This window comes from Mustelus asterias, chromosome 1 (assembly GCF_964213995.1).
Source record: "Mustelus asterias chromosome 1, sMusAst1.hap1.1, whole genome shotgun sequence".
In the NCBI taxonomy this organism is placed as follows: Eukaryota; Metazoa; Chordata; class Chondrichthyes; order Carcharhiniformes; family Triakidae; genus Mustelus; species Mustelus asterias.
Genome location: NC_135801.1, coordinates 123616764 through 123637580, shown reverse-complemented (window position 1 = coordinate 123637580; position 20817 = coordinate 123616764). Strand labels below are relative to the sequence as shown.

The window sequence follows — 20817 nt, the reverse complement described above, 5'->3', positions numbered from 1 at the left end:
CTTGGAAACATTCACGGCAATCAGGCAGAGAATATGGTTTTTTTGAAAGGGAAATTATATTTAACCAATTTATTGAAGTTTTTTGAAAGCATCACATATGCTGTGGACAAAGGGGAATTGGTGGATGTACTGTACTTAAGATTTTCAGGATAAGAATTTTTGATAAGATTATTGGGTTATTATAAGCTTATTGCTGAAAATAAAAACTCAGTGTAGGGGTAACATATTGGCATGGGTTAAAAATTGGCTAGCAAACAGGAAACAGAATGGGTCTTTATCTGGGTTGACAGCATATGACAAGTGATGAGCCACAGGGATCAATGTTGGGGCCTCAATGTTTTACAATTTACATAAATGACTTGGATGAAGTGACAGATGAAGTGGGCGGCACGGTAGCACAGTGGTTAGCACTGCTGCTTCACAGCTCCAGCGACCTGGGTTCGATTCCCGGCTTGGGTCAATGTCTGTGTGGAGTTTGCACATTCTCCTCGTGTCTGCGTGGGTTTCCTCCGGGTGCTCCAGTTTCCTCCCACAGTCCAAAGATGTGCGGGTTAGGTTGATTGGCCAAGCTAAAAATTGCCCTTAGTGTCCTGGGATGCGTAGTGGGTAAAATATATGGGGTTAGGGCCTGGGTGGGATTGTGGTCGGTGCAGACTCGATGGGCCGAATGGCCTCTTTCTGTGCTGTAGGGATTCTAAGATCTAAGAAGGTACGATTGTTAAATTTACTAACAGCACAAATATAGTTAAGAAAGTAAAATTGTAAAGAGGATGTAAGGAGGCTACAAAGGGACATGAGTTAACTAAGTGGGCAAAAATCTGGAAAATGGAGTACAATGTAGGAAAATGTGATATTGTCTATTTTGATAGGAAGAATATTGGCTTATTATTTTAATTACTTAGGAGGCATGGTTAGTAAGTTTGCAGATGACACCAAGGTTGGTGGCATAGTGGACAGTGAAGAAGGTTACCTCAGATTGCAATGGGATCTTGATCAATTGGGCCAGTGGACTGACGAATGGCAGATGGAGTTTAATTTAGATAAATGCGAGGTGATGCATTTTGGAAGATCGAACCAGGGCAGGACTTACTCAGTTAATGGTAGGGCATAGGGGAGAATTATGGAACAAAGAGATCTAGGAGTACAAGTTCATAGCTCATTGAAAGTGGAGTCACAGGTGGACAGGGTGGTGAAGAAGGCATTCGGCATGCTTGGTTTCATTAGTCAGAACATTGAATACAGGCATTGGGACGTCTTGTTGAAGTTATACAAGACATTGGTAAGGCCATATTTGGAATACTGTGTACCGTTCTGGTCACCCTATTATAGTAAGGATATTATTAAACTAGAAAGAGTGCAGAAAAGATTTACTAGGATGCTACCAGGACTTGATGGTTTGAGTTATAAGAAGAGGCTGGATAGACTGGGACTTTTTTCTCTGAAGCGTAGGAGACTTAAGGGTGATCTTATAGAGGTCTATAAAATAATGAGGGGCAAAGATCAGCTAGATAGTCAATATCTTTTCCCAAAGGTAGGGGAGTTTAAAACTAGAGAGCATAGGTTTAAGGTGAGAGGGGAGAGATACAAAAGGGTCCAGAGGGGCAATTTTTTCATAGAGAGTGGTGACTGTCTTGAACAAGCTGCCAGAGGTAGTAGTAGAGGCGGGTACAATTTTGTCTTTTAAAAAGTGTTTAGACAGTTACATGAGTAAGATGGCTATCGAGGGATATGGGCCAAATGCAGGCAATTGGGACTGGTTAAAATTAAAGACTGGGTCTTTAAAAAAAAGGGTCGAAGGGCCTGTTTCCATGCTGTAAACCTCTATGACTCTATATGGTGCGAGATTGCAGAGCTCTAAGGTGCAGAAGGATCTGGGTGTCCTGGTGCATGAATCACAAAAGGCTAGTATATATAATTCAGAGAGCTAATAGAATGTTGACATTTATTGTGAGGGTAATTAATGACAAGAGTGGAGAGGTTCTGCTTCAGTTTTGCTGAGCATTGTTGAGATCAAACATGGAATATTGGTCTCTTTATTTAAGGCAAACTGCAAATGCTTTAGAAGCAGTTCAGAGAAAGTTGACTAAATTAATACCAGGAATGGCTGTGCTGTCTTATGAGGAAATGTTGGAGAGCTTAAATTTGCATCCAGTAGAGTTTCAAAGAATAAGTGGCAGTTTGATCGAAACCTTTGAGATCCTGAGGGGTATTGACAGGGTGGATGTGGAGAGGATGTTTCATCTTGTGGGAGAATCTAGAGCTAGGGTCACTGTTGATGAACAAGGGATTGCTCATTTAAGACAAAGATGAGGTTTTTTTTTCTCTAGACGATCATGAGTCTTTGAAGCTCTCTTCCTCAAAAGGCAGTGGAAGCGGAGTCTTTAAATTTTTTTTAAAGGCAGAGCTAGACAGATTCTTGATCAACAGGGAGTGAAAGGTTATCAGGGTAGGTAGGAATATGGGGTTGAAGTTACATTGAGATAAGCCATGATCTTACTGAATGGCAGAACAGGTATGAAGGCAGAGTGGCTTATTCCTGCTCCGAATTCATACAAATCATATTTTAGCTGAGTTGGCACATAGAGGGAATGTAATCCACGTCATTAATATATCTAGCTTTAATAATCTCACTGAAATTATTATTTTATGCAAAAATGGCAAATCTTTGTGTGTTCGTATGTGAGCATCAGTTATATAAGTTGCTGAATCTAACTAACTCCTGCATCTTCATCTGTCTGTAATTAGCTTTGTGGCTAATCAATGAACCATTTATTTACATAAATCTTCAATACTATCAGTCAGAAGTAGAAATCATTTTGCGTACCATTACAGTCATCTGTAAGACTACGATTTTCCCTTCTGCGTAACGTGTATAAAAGTCTAGTAAATTACTCAATGCAGAATAAAAATGTTAGATCAGCAAAGCAATACAGAAGGTAAAAACAAATAAACCATCTGGAATTACTCTATCTTACCGTAATGAACATTTTACACCAGCAATAAAGTGGCAATCTTTTAACATTTGCACGTTTTCAGAGTCACATAAAAGCAAACCGGGAACAGTAGCATGGTGGTTATGTTACTGGATTTGTAATCCAGGGGTCTGAATTTTAAGATTCAGAGATTCAAATCCCACCATGGCTGCTGGGGAGTTTAAAATTCAAGTGATTAAAAAAATCTGGAATAAATAGCTTATTGACCTTCTAACTATAGGATTGGTTTAAAACAAAACCTGGGTTGTTCCCCAGTCTGGTCTACCTGTGACACCAGACCCACAGCATGGTGGTTGGCACTTAAATGTCCTCTGAAATGACCTAGGCACTCAGTTGTCTAGAAGTGGCTCAGTGCCATCTTCTCAATGGCAGTTAGGGACGGGAAACAAATGTTGGCCTAGCTAGCAGCCCCACATCCCTTAAAGGAATAAATAAAAATGAATTCATCATATAAGCAAATCTTCAGGGAGGCCTAATTCATTCCTTTGAATTCTAACCGTGATTTGATTTTATTAATTGCTGCTCAAATAGATAATAACTTTTAGAGGTGTCTGTTTTCTCTTCTTTTCCTGATCAAACTTGAAGTGGTGCAAGAAAAGGAAGAAGCATCTACAGTTCACTTTAAGTATAACCTCAATCCAAAAAAATAAGAACTGTGTTACCTGAAACACAATTTGCAAAGTATGACTGAAGTGTTTACAAAAAAAAGTCAAACAACGTACAGTTTTTTAAAATGGACTCAGAGAAAATCAATCACAAGTTAAAGCAGGTTCTTTTTTAAAAATCGGGCATAAAATAAAGGATGCTTCCTACCCCTTTGAATTTCATGAATGTCCAAGAATTCAAGAAACAACTGATCCTAACCACAAACATTCAATTACTTATTTGTTCACCTTTACCGATTGCTTTCATAGGGATCTATAATTAGTTGGCTAATCTTGTTTATGATTCCGTCCACCAAGGCCATTCCACTCCTGTTTTAGTCGGGATGTTTTGAGATCTTCACGACACATTTCACGCTGACGTAAACACATGACACGACCCTCCCACCCATTCAGTGGTGTATAACATACCATGACGCATTCAACATCAGGAACATCATTTGAATATATTACCATTTCATTATCAGACCTCTACACTTGAATCACTCCCCCGCGCAATGTGGGTGGAGGGAGCATTAAACACAGGTTAAAGAGATGTGTATTGTCTCCAGACAGAACAGCTAGTGAGATTCTGCAAGTCCAGGGGGCAAGCTGTGGGGGTTACTGATAATGTGACATAAATCCAACATCCCGGTTTAGGCCGTCCTCATGTGTGCGGAATTTCCACCCACATTGTCTATACCTTTAAGACCTGGCTGGCTGTAGGGATTCGCATTCTAATTAGTATTCTGTAACTTGATGTTGTGTCTCTCTGCACTGTTTGAGAGCACACTCCATCTGACGAAGGAGCAGCGCTCTGAAAGCTTATGGTATTTGCTACCAAATAAACCTGTTGGACTTTAACCTGGTGTTGTGAGATTTCTTCCTGAGGGCAGAATGGCATGAAACCCAACTGGTCTCCCAAGGCATGCACCTAACGAGCAGACCTCCCAAAGGAACTCAGGTGAGTTCATCGTTCAGTGGGGAGAGGGTTATACTTGAACAGTGCCCAGGCAGTGTCAGGGGTGGGGAAGGAGTGGCCGTTCCTGGTGAGTACTTGGGTGCCGGGTGGCCTTTAAAGGGTGTAAGTCGCTGGCAGGATGGGCTCAATCAGGACCTTGCCTGTCAGCAATGTCATGGGAACTGCCCCTTTATGTTTTTCAGACCAAGTCCTCAACGATATGATGGAGAAAATGGCTGTTGCTGCAGATGGCTTCAATGCCCCTTTTCCCAACCACTCTTAGCCTTTACCCCAAATTTTGCCCCAAGACTTTGGCAATGGTACATTTTGCTGCAAAAGCTCAGATCACACTTTCACCATTACTTTAAAAGAAATTAAAAGGAAAGGCAGTCATTATGAAAAAAAAGTATTTTTATGAATTCTGCAATTTCAGCACAATGCTTAGTGCATAAAGGAAATATATGAGCAACAGAAATTTTCTGTTGGAAAGGATTAGCATTTTGCTTCTTCCAGCTTGACATTTTAACACAGCATCATAAAAACACAGCCCTGTGGAAGGAATCTAATTTATTTTAACTACCTCAAAAAAAACTCATCTGCAAAGTCTGGTTTCTTTATAGTATAGCATTCCACAAGACTATTCTGTTATTATGGTGCAGCCGGTAGCCACAGCAACTAAATACGGGGGTAATTTTTGCAGAACCACTAGGAACAGACTTCCAAGGGGGAACATGAATACATATTAAAAACTTTTTTTTTGCTACTAACATCTGCCAAGCAGCACATTTATGGGATAAAGGACTTGGCTGGATTTCATTTGCAACAGTACTGACAGAGACAGCAGACTAGCAGACAATGGGATTGCCAAATTCACAATGCTTTTCTCATGTGTTTGCCTCGGGCACAATATCTCCAGCTATTACCAGTGTTTGAAAATTTAGTAGGTTATGTTACAGTTATGGTGCATACAGAACTCAAATGAAAAGTATCACAAATAGTGATTAAAAAGCAGAGACGAGAACAAAATTTATAACTAATGTTTTCCCACTTGTTTCGTCTGCCAGGTTTTCCTTGATTCAATCATTTTTGGAGCAATGAGGAGTTCATGGAACATTAACCGAAGATAATCTTGACAGGTGAATTATTACAAACAGACACACTGCACATGCAAACAGAGATGGTACATTTCAAAACATGAACAATTCTGTTATTCTGCTTTCACTTCATCTGGATAATTCAGTCAGCCATGATGATTTTCTTGCTACCCACCGACTCCTCTGAACTATTAAACACATTCATACCAAATAAAGTCAATTTTCATGGCTTTTAAGGCATGAAACTACTGCTTGGAGCAAGTTAAGCACTATATGTTTTGATTATCTCTTTTTGAAATCAGCAACATCGAAACTTTATGGGATTAAGGAGGCAAATAATTCTTTCATGCAACTTGAAAGAGATGATAGAAATGATAGTCAAAGTACTTTTTTGGCTGAAGTTTACAAGGAACTGACATCAAAATAGTCGGAGAAATGAAGCCTCCTGAAACACATTATAATAAACATATCAGGACCATATGCTTTTTTAAAATAATAATTAATTCATACAAGTGTTAGGATCAGGCTCTGTTTGTCGCACCCGAAGTCAGGATATAAAAAGCTCTTTACTAATGCTGTGATTATAATTGAAATATACTGCAATTTTGTTTATTCATTCATTGGATATGGGCATTCCTGGCAAGCTATTTATTGCCCACCCCTAACGGTCCTTGTGAAGTGGTGGTGAATCCTGTTCTTGAATAGAAATAGGTGGCCTGCTCAGCCATTTCAGAGGACAGTTGAGAGTCAACCACATTGTTGTGGGCATGGAGTCACGTATTGGCCAGCCTGGGCAATGGTGGCAGATTTCCTTCTTTAGTGAACAAGATGGGTTTTTACAACAACAGCGTAGTTGCAGGGACACATGACAGACATGGGTTTTTTATTTTACATTTATTTAATTATTTAAAAGTTACAAATTCAAAAATCAAGACATGCTCATATTCCATTACCGTAGAAACAACAATTTTTAAATCAATGATCAATTATGATCAATATAGAATCTCTGCAGTGCAGAAGGAGGCCATTTGGCCCATCAAGTCTGCACTGACTCTTCAAAAGAGCATCGTACCCAGCCCCCACCACCAAACCTCCCCCACCACGCCACACATTTACCATGGCTAATCCACCTAACTTCACAGCTTTGGACACGAGGGGACAATTTAGCATGGCCAATCCATCTAACCTGTACATCTTTGGATTGAAGCCATTACGTAATGCTTAAATAAGTAACAAAATATTTGGGAAATAAACCCAGTTCCAAAACATAAGTAGTACCAGAAAACTTTGATTTGTCATGGATATAGTTTTATGTCCATGACAAATGTCCATCCAATGATTTGCTGGAATTCCAAATATTTAGTCATGGTCGTTTTGGTGGCATTCCCTCCATTTTAATTCTGCATTTCAGCCAAGTGAGGAAATGTCATTGATAATGAAATTGATAAGGAAAAATTAGTATTTGGTGATCAGGGATAGAAAGCACACAGTTCCCTTTATTAGGAGAGTTTTAACATGCCAAGACAAACAGGTCTGTATAGGTGCAAGTTACCCTAAACTTAAAGGCACTGAACCACCTTTTACACAGATAAAAATATGGCACATGATGGTTTCAAAACAGTTTGCACTCCAGAATACCTGAATATTCCTTTGGCATACATCCATACATGAGAACTATCTGCGCATCTCTCTACCAATATTAATGCTTACAAGGTACTGAAATCAAACAATCACCACAGTGCAGAAGGCCATTCGGCCCATTGAGTCTCTACCAACTCACTGACAAAGCATCTTACCCAGGCCAGCCCCATGTAACCCCATGTATTTACCTTGTTAATCCCCTAATTTGCACACCTTTGGACATTAAGGGCCAATCCACCTAACCTGAGCATCTTTGGACTGTGGGAGGAAACTGGAGTATCTGAAGGAAACCCATGCAGACAAGGGGAGAATGTGCAAACTCCACACAGTCACCCAAGGCTAGAATCGAACCTGGGTCCTGGCACTCTCAGGCAGCACTAGGCATTTTCCTAATGGTGCTACTCACATTCGGTCTCCATCCTCAAGTGTATCCATACTTTCAAATACCTTACTCCCATCTACTTGCTGTATGCACAATCCTTTCACAGTCAATTACCACCCCATTCTCCTTATGACCCAATTCCACCTTCACCTGCTCTTTCACCACTTTGCCTATCGTTTTTGCAAGCCTCCACTTACTATTTTGCTCATGATTCACCCCATGCCCAAGCATCGTCATTATTAAAAGCAAATTACTGTGGATGCTGGAATCTGAAATCAAAATACAAAATGCTGGAAAATCTCAGCAGGTCTGGCAGCATCTGTAAGGAGAGAAAAAAGCTGATGACCAAAAGGCCATCTGGCCTCGAAACGTCAGCTCTTTTCTCTTCTTACAGATGCTGCCAGACCTGCTGAGATTTTCCAGCATTTTCTCTGCATCATCATCATTATTAATCCCCTTTCGATCTTGCCGCTTTCCATTCCACCCCCACTGATTCCCAAATCAATTCTGGCTTTTCAGCTAGCCTCTATATACGAAGATGTGCACACATTCCTTACATATGGTTACACATTTATATGGAATATTCAGACATCAAGTATATGTCAAAACCATCATGCAGAATATTTTTTATCTATCTAGTAGGTGCTTTCAATGTCTCAAGTTTTGAAATACCTCTAGAGGTACTTTTCTTGCTATGTTAAAACTCTCCTAAATAGAGTTAATATAGAGGAAACTGAATTTCTTTCCATCCCCAATCATTTGATTCTAATTTTTCCTTTGTCAGTTTCATAGTCAAAGGCATTTTCTCACTTAGCTGAAATGTTTAACTGAAACAGGGAGAGTGCCACCAGCATTGCAACACTATAAAAGATAAGTATGGACCCCACTGGGATTAGGATCTGCACAAGGGCAGCAGCTTGAAGCAGCAATGATAGATCATGAGGATTGAGAATCAGACTGCAAACACAAATCTAAGGTGTATTAAGGTGCAGCTAAGGGTACTGGGACTAAGACTCCAGCAATCGATGGGTAAAGATGGAAACAGTAAAAGCAAGACTAACAGGTGCAGTCAATAACTGGATTACGAACTGACTCAGAAATGCCTCTAAATGAGTCACACACAATGGATAACTGCAACTCATGTTATGTGGGCAAGCGCGACAACTATTTTCCACAAGATCCCATGAACAGCAAGAAGTAGACAGGTAAGTTGTTCAGCTTGTGATCAGGTTGGTTGAGGAATGTTAGTAAGAAGTCTCACAACACCAGGTTAAAGTCCAACAGGTATATTTGGTAGCAAAAGCCACTAGCTTTTGGAGCGCTGCTCCTTCATCAGGTAAGTGGGAGTTCTGTTCACAAACAGGGCATATAATGACACAAACTCAATTTACAAAATAATGGTTGGAATGCGAGTCTTTACAGGTAATCAAGTCTTAAAGGTACAGACAATGTGAGTGGAGAGAGGGTTAAGCACAGTCAGGACAGTTAGTGAGATTTTGCAAGCCCAGGCAAGTCGTGGGGGTTACAGATAGTGTGACATGAACCCAAGATCCCAGTTGAGGCCGTCCTCATGTGTGCGGAACTTGGCTATCAATCTCTGCTCAGCGACTCTGTGTTGTCGTGTGTCGTGAAGACAGTGTCGTGAAGACATCTTCTCTGGAGCCTTCAACATGTAATTGATGAAGAGGAGAACGCTTACCCGAAGATCAGAGGCCGAATGCCAGTGACCGCCGAAGTGTTCCCCAACAGGAAGAGAACACTCTTGCCTGGTGATTGTCGAGCGGTGTTCATTCATCCATTGTCATAGCGCCTGCATGGTCTCCCCAATGTACCATGCCTCGGGACATTCTTTCCTGCAGCGTATCAGGTAGACAACATTGGCCGAGTTGCAAGTGTATGTACCGTGTACCTGGTGGATGGTGTTCTCACGTGAGATGGTGGCATCCATGTTGATGATCCGGCACGTCTTGCAGAGGTTGCTGTGGCAGGGTTGTGTGGTGTCGTGGTCACTGTTCTCCTGAAGGCTGGGTAGTTTGCTGTGGACAATGGTCTGTTTGAGGTTGTGTGGTTGTTTGAAGGCAAGAAGTGGGAGTGTGGGGATGGCCTTGGCGAGCTATTCGTCTTCATCAATGACATGTTGAAGGCTCCGGAGAAGATGTCGTAGCTTCTCTGCTCCGGGGAAGCACTGGACGATGAAGGGTACTCAGTCCGCCGTGTCCCGTGTTTGTCTTCTGAGGAGGTTGCTGCGGTTTTTCACTGTGGCGCATCGGAACTGTCGATCAATGAGTCGCACAGGACAGGACCGCACAGGACCTTCAACCGACGCTATACACTAGATACATCGATGACATTTTCTTCCTTTGTACTCAGGGTGAACAATCACTGAAACAACTATATGATGACATCAACAAGTTTCATCCCACCATCAGACTCACCATGGAATACTCTCCGGAATTGATTGCATTCTTGGACACACGCATCTCTATCAAGGACGGTCACCTCAGCACTTCACTGTACCGCAAGCCTACGGATAACCTCACGATGCTCCATTTCTCCAGCTTCCACCCTAAACATGTTCAGAAGCCATCACCTACGGACAAACCCTCCGTATACACAGGATCTGCTCAGATGAGGAGGATCGCAACAGACACCTCCAGACGCTGAAAGATGCCCTCATAAGAACGGGATATGGTGCTTGACTCATCGATTGACAGTTCTGACACGCCACAGCGAAAAACCGCACCGACTTCCTCAGAAGACAAACACGGGACTCGGCGGACAAAGTACCCTTCGTCGTCCAGTACTTCCCCGGAGCGGCGAAGCTACGTTATCTTCTCTGGAGCCTTCAATACGTTATTGATGAAGAGGAACATCTCACCAAGGCCATCCCCACACCCCCACTTCTTGCCTTCAAACAGCCACACAACCTCAAACAGACCATTGTCCGCAGCAAACTACCCAGCCTTCAGGAGAACAGTGATCTCGACACCACACAACCCTGACACAGCAACCTCTGCAAGACATGCCGGATCATCGATACAGATGCCATCATCTCACTTGAGAACACCATCCACCAGGTACACGGTACATACACTTGCAACTCGGCCAATGTTGTCTTCCTGATACGCTGCAGAAAAGGATATCCCGAGGCATGGTACATTGGGGAGAGCATGCAGACGCTACGACAATGGATGAATGAACACCGCTCGACAATCACCAGGCAAGAGTGTTCTCTTCCTGTTGGGGAACACTTCGGCGGTCATGGGCATTCGGCCTCTGATCTTCGGGTAAGCGTTCTCCAAGGCGGCCCTCACGACACACGACAACGCAGAGTCGCTGAGCAGAGACTGATAGCCAAGTTCCGCACACATGAGGACGGCCTCAACCGGGATCTTGGGTTCATGTCACACTATCCGTAACCCCCACGACTTGCCTGGGCTTGCAAAATCTCACTAACTGTCCTTTCTGGAGACAATACACATCTCTTTAGCCTGTGCTTAACCCTCTCTCCACTCACCTTGTCTGTACCTTTAAGACCTGATTACCTGTAAAGACTCGCATTCCAACCATTATTTTGTAAATTGAGTTTATGTGCCCTGTTTGCGAACAGAACTCGCACTTACCTGATGAAGGAGCAGCGCTCCGAAAGCTAGTGGCTTTTGCTACCAAACAAACCTGTTGGACTTTAACCTGGTGTTGTGAGACTTCTTACTGTGTTTACCCCAGCCCAACACCAGCATCTCCACATCATGAGGAATGTTAGCCAGGAAACCACAGGAACTTGCTACTTTTTAATCAAACAGTGCAATGGATCTTCAACCAGTTGTCGGAACCAGTGAAAAATGTAATGCCCCATTCAGAAATTTAACACTGGCATTGCCCTATCTCTTTACTGCTAATGTGGAATGTGATCTAATTTGAGTGTTTAATTCCTGAAGTGAGATTGTTTTTTTTGATTTATAGGGTGCGCTATTTACTGAGCCAAGCCAATGAGGTTCCAGTTATATATTATAACTGACGCAAATGTAAATTTCATAACATCAAGCAGATCCTGTCAGGATTTTCTGGTCGAGGATTACGTACTTCTATTAAGAGAGTCTTATGAACTTTACAGCACCTTGATGCATTCCAGAGGAATCTAAAAAATAGAGATGAAGGAATAAAAGGATATGTTGGTACGGTGAAATGAATTAGGTAGGATAAGGTTTGTGTAGAATTCACATTGACCTTCTGCCTGTTTAGTGCTGTAAAATTATAAACAGTGTCAATTACAAATGTGAATCTGACAACCTAATAATTGTCACTATGAACAACAACAAAAACTGCATTTATGTCGCACTCTTCACATTCAGAAAACTACCTCAAGATTTCCAATAAGAGAAAGACAGCTACAAATGCAAATCTCACCAATTTCTTAACCTACCATTTTATGTTTTACGTGGATGCATGCTAATATAAATCAAAAACAATTTGGAGTCTGTTTTAAGTACAGAATCATGCATTGCTCTGATGTTTAACTTTTAATGTAACACTTAAATACCACAATGAATGGCACGCTGGCACAGTGGTTAGCTCTGTTGCCTCACAGCGCCATGGATCCAAGTTCGATTTCCGGCTTGGATCACTGTGTGTAGTTTGCACATTCTCCCTGTGTCTGTGTGGATTTCCTCTGGGTGCTCTGGTTTCCTCCCACAGTCCAAAGATGTGCAGGTTAGGTTGATTGGCCATGCTCAATTGTCCCTTAGTGTCTCAAGATGTGTAGGTTGGGGGATTTGTGGGGTATCTATGTGGAGTTGCGGGGATAGGGCCTGAGTAAGATGCTTGGTTGGATAGAAGGTGTCGACTTTATGGGCTGAATGGCCCCATTCTGCACTGTCGGGATTCTATAGCAACATATGCCGAGCTTTAAACTTCATGTCACATTAAACCACGAGGGAAAATTCTGAATGTTCAGGACTAGGCATTTCAGAAGTTAACAGGCAAAAGGATTTTAATGCAAATATTATGTCAGCTTTGCCTGATGTCACCATCTGGCATCTGTTGACTAGCACAAACTCTTTGTTTCAGCTGCTAAAGCTGTTTTATTGGAGGAGAAGGTTGGGGGTGGGGGGATGGAAAGAGCAAGCAGAGATTAGGCAGCTCCAATTTCATCTGTTTTTATCTCAGTACACAAAGTGTATGCTGTTAGTTTATTTCAGATAAAAGTAGGAATGAATGTGATTTTATACTTGAGCTCCTAATAAAGGCTGACAGTCTAGTGTGGTTCTTTAGGATTATTAGAGGTGCTTTCCTTTGAACGAGGCACATCTGAAACGTCTTGCAACCCTTCATGTGTCTTCTCGTCCTGAAACTGGCTGGCCACTGTGAAAGAGGAATCTAGGTTGTGATGAACAAAGCATCGTAGCTGTGAGGGACAGCTCGGTGGATAGGATATTAGTATGTAGATAGGCTGGAAAATTGGGTGGGGATCCTGGATTCAGGATTCAATCCTGGACCCCGCGGGGAGCGGCGCGGGCTTGGAGGGCCGAAGGGCCTGTTCCTGTGCTGTATTGTTCTTTGTTCTTTGTTGTTCTTTGTACAATCTATAATTTTATCATTAAACCTCTCCGTCGCTCTGTTTCCCTCTCCATCTTTAAAACCTCTTTAAATTAAGCTTTGATCAAGGCTTTGGTCACTCATCTCAACTTCAGTCAATGTTCATTCTCCATTTCTTTACTCCTCTGTGAAGTAACATGCGGCACTTTTCTCAAAGACATTGCAAATGTAAGTTATCTTCATATTCATTCTTTGTGTGAGGTACTTTGCAAACTTTGGGAGCAGGAAAGGGATTGTGAACCAGCAAATCAGTATGTGTCATTTCAGGATAAAAATTCAAGAGATTTGTATCAACCTCAATTCAATTTGTCTTGACTGCAGTGGTGTGAATCAACTGATCATCTTCTGAAGAGAAAACACTTGGCAGGGATTTGGGGAAAAGGCAGGGGAGTGGCATTAGGTGAATTGTTCTTGGAAAGGCCGTATGACTTCCTGAGCTGCAACCATACCATGATTCCAAGAACTTAGTGGCTTGCTGTGCCATTTAGTTAAAAGTCAACAACATTGCTATGAGTCTGGAGTCTCATACAGGCCAGCTGGGGATTGGCATATTTGCTTCCCTAAAAGATATCAGTGAAGCAGACTGGTTTTCTGGTAGCCTCAAGGTCACCACAACTGAGACGAACTGAGACAGAAATTTAATTTCACCGATAGAGATAAAATACTTCAGATGCTGCAAATCCAAAATAAAAACAGAAAATGATGCAAATACTTAGTGGGCCATGCAGTATCTATGGAGAGAAAAACATTATTAATGTTTCAGGTTGGTGACCCTTCAAGAGAATTGTGATAAATTTCACAAGCTGCCATGATGGGATTTGAACTCATGTCTCCAAATCATTTGACTTACTCTATCTGTGGATTACCAGTCCAGTAACACTGCCATTATATTACCATAGTAAGAAGTTTAACAACACCAGGTTAAAGTCCAACAGGTTTATTTGGTAGCAAAAGCCACACAAGCTTTCGGAGCTGCAAGCCCCTTCTTCAGGTGAGTGGGAATTCTGTTCACAAACAGAGCATATAAAGACACAGACTTAATTTACATGAATAATGGTTGGAATGCGAATACTTACAACTAATCAAGTCTTTAAGAAACAAAACAATGTGAGTGGAGAGAGCATCAAGACAGGCTAAAAAGATGTGTATTGTCTCCAGACAAGACAGCCAGTGAAACTCTGTGGGGGTTACAAATAGTGTGCCATGAACCCAATATCCCGGTTGAGGCCGTCCTCGTGTGTGCGGAACTTGGCTATCAGTTTCTGCTCAGCGACTCTGCGCCGTCGTGTGTCGCGAAGGCCGCCTTGGAGAACGCTTACCCGAATATCAGAGGCCGAATGCCCGTGACCGCTGAAGTGCTCCCCAACAGGAAGAGAACAGTCTTGCCTGGTGATTGTCGAGCGGTGTTCATTCATCCGTTGTCGCTGTTCTCTTCCTGTTGGGGAGCACTTCAGCGGTCACGGGCATTCGGCCTCTGATATTCGGGTAAGCGTTCTCCAAGGCGGCCTTCGCGACACACGACGGCGCAGAGTCGCTGAGCAGAAACTGATAGCCAAGTTCCGCACACACGAGGACGGCCTCAACCGGGATATTGGGTTCATGGCACACTATTTGTAACCCCCACAGAGTTTCACTGGCTGTCTTGTCTGGAGACAATACACATCTTTTTAGCCTGTCTTGATGCTCTCTCCACTCACATTGTTTTGTTTCTTAAAGACTTGATTAATTGTAAGTATTCGCATTCCAACCATTATTCATGTAAATTAGGTCTGTGTCTTTATATGCTCTGTTTGTGAACAGAATTCCCACTCACCTGAAGAAGGGGCTTGCAGCTCCGAAAGCTTGTGTGGCTTTTGCTACCAAATAAACCTGTTGGACTTTAACCTGGTGTTGTTAAACTTCTTACTGTGTTTACCCCAGTCCAACGCCGGCATCTCCACATCATTATATTACCATGTCAGGATATTCCTGCAGGATTTCCTCAAGGCAGTGTATTAGGCCCAACCTTCTTCAGCTTCAACGGCCTTCCCTCCAACATAACATCAGAAATCACCATTCAAGATTCCTCAGATACTGAAGCAGTCCTTGCTGCACACAGCAAGAGCTGAACAACAGTCAGGCTTTATGCTCACAGAGTCATAGGGGGCGAATCTCCCCAAAAAATTCTGAGTGTCGAATTCGCGTGAAAACTGAAGCAATTCGCACTGTCTTTTTCAGTCAGAGTTTAGAGAAGAATCTCCCACACTCTGTGCACTGCTGAGTAAGAAGTCTCACAACACCAGGTTAAAGTCCAACAGGTTTATTTGGTAGCAAAAGCCGCTAGCTTTCAGAGCACTGCTCCTTCGTCAGGTAAGTGGCTCCCGAGTGCCTCAGCGTAAATTGTGTAAGAAATCAGGGGGCGGGGCTTATTCCCACCTGGGAGGCCGGCAGTATAGCACTGAGCAGGCCACTGCGCATGCACCGATCTTTCAGCCCCTGTCAGCTGGCCTCCCAATTGCTGGCCAGCTTGATCGCTCCCAGCAGATCTTCACTGATCCCCATAGTCATAGCCAAACAACACAATTCAGTGTACTTGAATACACATATTGCATTGTGTTAGTGCAAGAGGGATATAAGCATCGAACCAATGTGGTGACCATTTCCTCTCTCGTACCTTTTACCATTGTTGTGTGTAGATTTCTACAAAATTTGAGGTTTACTGTTTCTGTGGTCAGCAACCAAAGTCACCATTGTGCTGACATTTAATCCAAGAACCTTGAGAATGAATTTTGTACAGTTAACCGCCTGTCTAGATATCAAATTATTTTGTAACATGAGAAAGTAACAAAGATATTTGCATTTAATGATGTAATGATGCATTATTAATTTGATCACTGACAACTAGCATTTTGTTATCACCTGTTGCAGTCTACATTTATAATGTACAGCTACAATAACATATGATTGTGCACTCCCAGCACAGATTTTTAACCACCATGAGTGACTATGGGGAATTCAGGCATAGATGTCAGCAGACCTAATAGGATTTTCCATGCATTTATTTTAGTGGATGGGAATGCCTGCAGGGCCTGCTTACTGAGATAGAAAATCCTGCAGGGCTGGTTGTTTCGACAGTACTGATAATACATTCATGATAGGAAATCATAGAAATCATAGAAACCCTACAGTCCAGAAGGAGGCCATTCGGCCCATCGAGTCTGCACCGACCACAATCCCACCCAGGCCATACCCCCACATATTTACCCGCTAATCCCTCTAACCTACACATCCCAGGACTCTAAGGGGCAATTTCTAACCTGGCCAATCAACCTAACCCGCACATCTTTGGACTGTGGGAGGAAACCGGAGCACCCGGAGGAAACCCACGCAGACACGAGGAGAATGTGCAAACTCCACACAGACAGTGACCCGAGCCGGGAATCGAACCCGCGACCCTGGAGCTGTGAAGCAGCAGTGCTAACCACTGTGCTACCGTGCCGCCCCTATATTGGCCTATATAGGCAAAGTTCCATACCAAGATTTCATGAAATATACTCAATTGGGTCCCATCAGGATCCAAAACTGCAGCTGGTCATCAAACTTCACAGATGGAAGTGAATGGGTTAACCAAGAAAGAATGACTTCAGGCAACAACATACGCTAAGCAATTCTGCAGCTGTAAAGCTGTATTTTTTGATGTTAAAACAAAGTACTGCAGTATTTCATCTTGCCAATCAACTGTGTACTATTATGTAGGTCTCAACCTCAGTTTCCTTACTGTCTGCATTTTCTAGAACTACAGGAAGCTAGGGAAGTTGTTGGGGAGTTGGATATATTTCCTGTGCAATTTGCCCAGCAATCTGGAGATCATTCAAAACCATTGTTGTAAACAAAAAGGCCACAGACGCAAACTGAAGTAAGGATATGGATTGACTCGCTGCCCATTATACCCTACAGCCATGTGAATTTTACAGCCCATCATGGTTCTCGAGGGATCAATCAAACAATAGTACAGTTAGCAAATTGACTGTAAAGCCCATAAGCCATACATTCAAAACTAAGAATCTGTCAGCATAAAATAAAGAATATATTTAAATTCCCTATCCTCTACAGAATTGTCCCTCTGAGTGCCAAGCCTTAGGATATTTTTTCATAAATGTTTCTTTAATATAGGTGTATAAATCTTCTTTTATGAATGCAAGTCTTTCTTTCCTGGATACTATACACTATTCAGCGGAACCAGTATTGATCTGGACTTATTGGTTTCTTTACAGGAGGCAGAAAGAGTGCAGGGAGGACAAAAGTGGCTGGGGGAGGAGGGTGGGGGGCAGTCGCCATGACATATGCTGCCTTCAAGGCAGCGAAGGGCACGCTCCCCATGTTGAGTCCTCAAACTTCCCACATAGTATTGAGTTAGATCCAAGACACACTGGTGTGCCACGAAAAATGATTCAAAATTCATGCAATTAAACTAAAACTAACCTTTTTCTTTAGCTCTGTGGTTGGCATCTCCAAGACCCACATCTTGGACCTCTCACACATGCACTGGCGGGGAAAGGGCCGCACATGCATGGTTTAGATTTTTAATGTTTGTCAGGTCCATGCGCATGAGCAATGGGACTTGGAGCTAAAGACAAGGGTCTCATGTGCCTCCACAAAACTCAAAATGGGCACAAAAACCCTGGGAGAAGTGAGACAGGGCAAGGTTTTTTAACCTTGAGGTTAAAGGCGAAAAGATGGAGAAGTTAAAATTAATGAAGAAAAAGAAAATAGAAAGTGTGCCTCAAAAATATTTTGTAGTATAGAGGTGTGGCATGATGTACAAAAGGTTGGGGACCACTGAGTTAGAGTGGAGTGCAGGAAGGATGCAAAACAGGGTAATAACAAAACCACTGTGTCGCTTTTGCATGGATATACAACCTCGAGTTGAAATAATATTTTTGAAGATTATTCCATGTAATAATTTGAAGTATATGAGATTTTAAAAATTACCTTTGACATCAGTTTTCCAACATTTATTCTTTCAAAAGCTGCAGCATGCATTTCAGGATTTACATTTTAAATTGATGAAATTAAGCCCTATATTTATGAAGCCTGTGAGATAAGTAGCACTCATATAGTAGAGAACAAACTGCATAAAATAATCTTCAGAGAACTGCAAGTTATTCATGTGTCAAATGAGTTAAATTAGGTCCAGCACTGGCAGTATATCAATCCTTTTACCAAGACAAGGGCTAGTAAAGTAACTGCCAAGTGAAAGAAACTTAAGATCAAAGGATACCACAAGTTCAAAAGGTTCTGACATTAGCTAATACAGAACTAGATTCAAATCCTATGTAGGAGTAACACAAGGGTCAAGGATCTGCGCTTTCTGGCAGCCTTTCATCAAGTAGAGGGTTTCTACTATTTTCCGCCCATTACAATCCTCAACAGAGGTAGCCAACCTGAGTAACAACACCAGCCCTCCTTCCAATCCTTAATCTCTCATCATTTGAACAAAACGGTTCAGTCTGATCAATCCACCAGTGCTAATAAAAATCTGAAACCTCTGGGTAAAGTTATTGTGCAAAATGTGACATTCCTCTGAATGAATCAGTCCACCTTGTACGAAATCCTAATAGGACAGTTAATAAATTCTTCCCCACGAGGTGGGCACTTATTACCCAGCCCCAGCTGCCCTCAAGAAGCTGGTGGTGATTTCTTGAACTGCTGCAGTCCATGTGGCATACACCCACAGTGTTATTAGAAAGGAAGTTCCAGGATTCTGATCCAGTGACAACGGAGGAACAATGATATAGCTCCAAATCAGGATGGTGACGGGCTTGGTGGGAACTTGCGTGTTAATATTGGGAACATTAAAATACAGGCGTTCCCTGAGGAATATGGGGCATCAAGGCAGCTAGAAACCTGCCTTCATGTTTCTCTCTATCAAGAATAACAAAGCAACATTTTTGGAGTAAGGGGCACCTTCCAAAGGCAAGTTAAATCAAGCAATCAAGTTGAATTTGTAGCTGGTTTTCAAAATGAATGCCAATGAGAACAGATGTCATGAAAGGACATTAGTGGCCTGACTCTCTAGCACTTACTTCTAATTGTACAACTAAGCTGAGATATGGTTGACCACAGCCAGTCCAAATATGGTAGCTCTTTGAAGATTACTACAGAAGACTGATGCAAAATCTTTGCAAACATCAACGAATCCAAGAGACAGTGCAGCACTACCTCCTCTGTATGGCACAGAAGTATTAGCTTTGATTTTTATGCTCCAGTCCTGGTGTAGGGTTTGAGCCTGAAATCTTGTGACTCACGAAAGGAGGAGGGTGTTCCCAACTGAGCCACAGCTGACACACTACTTCTCAGACCAATGTTTCCAATATACACTCTTTGATCATGGTCCTATATTTAACATGTGCCGGTCTGCAAGCAAATACACTGTTACAGTGACACACAATATTTATTTGAATCTGCCCTGCCCCACTCCTCCAATTTTCTCCTGTACATGTATTTCCAGTGCAAGGTAATAATAAAACCAAAGCTGTACTATTGCTATAGTTTCTGGGCTATTGTCAAAAAAATGGGATTACAGCTTAGGTGGTGTACCAGCTAAAATCTTTCTAAAATAGCTCACCGAGGAGCAGTTCATTTGCTGATTTAAAACCATATATCTGATCGATATAAACCAAATGCTCAAGAAATTATTCGGGGCACATCTGAGCATGAATTCCTGAATGTACGCACTCAGGAATTCTACTACTGACCCTGGCAAAGTTCATGGGGCATGTGAGAGGGAGCTCCCTTAATTATCATTGCATATGCAAGGACCTATAGCACTAAGGATGCTCTAAAAAAGCAGTCCCAACACCAGCCCCATTATACACCCAAGAAAGAAAAGTATCCCCATAACCCTTTTGCAAGAGGAGGTTTGATATGTCAGGTCCCACTGACTGTCAGACACAGGGACACACAAGACATACAGTCCTTAGCCTTCCACGCATTGATGGTCTTGCTCTGGGTGGCAAGATATTCTCCCCCACAAACAGTCATCCTGGAAAATCCCACAGAAGACTGGGAACTGGTATAACCAATCCCATGCCAATTTGCAATCTCCCTTACATTCTTTTAAAATAAAAAAAAATCATGAAATTCGTGCCAGAGTAAAAACTGGCTTGTGATGTTTGAGGTTGTTCTTTTCTAAACATATAAAATTGCAGTGCAAACATGAAAATGTAGCAGCAACATTGATTGAAATTGATATATTAATATTTTCTAGCGACATGAAAATGTGTTTGCATCAAACGTAACTAATATTAGCTTTAGATACTAAAAGGTTGAAGATATCAGTGTGGGAACCAGTCCACTAATCTTATGTTGCAAACCAGCTTCTTGATGGCTCATTTGATTAAATCAATAAGGTCGTTAAGTGAGGGAGAGCAAATCCAGGTTTGAGCTCCGGTTTGTACAAAGTAAGCTGATTTCAACCCCTAAGGCACTACAGTCAGAGACTGGAAAATTAGCAGGGGTTCCCATTTGC

At 42.2% G+C, this 20817-nt stretch overlaps 1 protein-coding gene across 6 annotated transcripts in view; it reads right to left on the bottom strand.

The window, feature by feature from the left end:
- The window catches only part of fat1a (FAT atypical cadherin 1a), a 196003-nt gene that overhangs the window by 96801 nt on the left and 78385 nt on the right, over positions 1–20817 (bottom strand). Inside the window, exon 4 of one of the 6 annotated variants that reach the window (XM_078217949.1) lies at positions 11796–11850. The exons of the other annotated variants lie outside the window; for them this stretch is intronic. Within the exon in view, the coding sequence (XP_078074075.1) occupies positions 11801–11850 (50 nt within the window). The 3' untranslated portion in view covers positions 11796–11800. The remainder of the gene's footprint in view (positions 1–11795; positions 11851–20817) is intronic. 6 annotated transcript variants of the gene reach the window in all.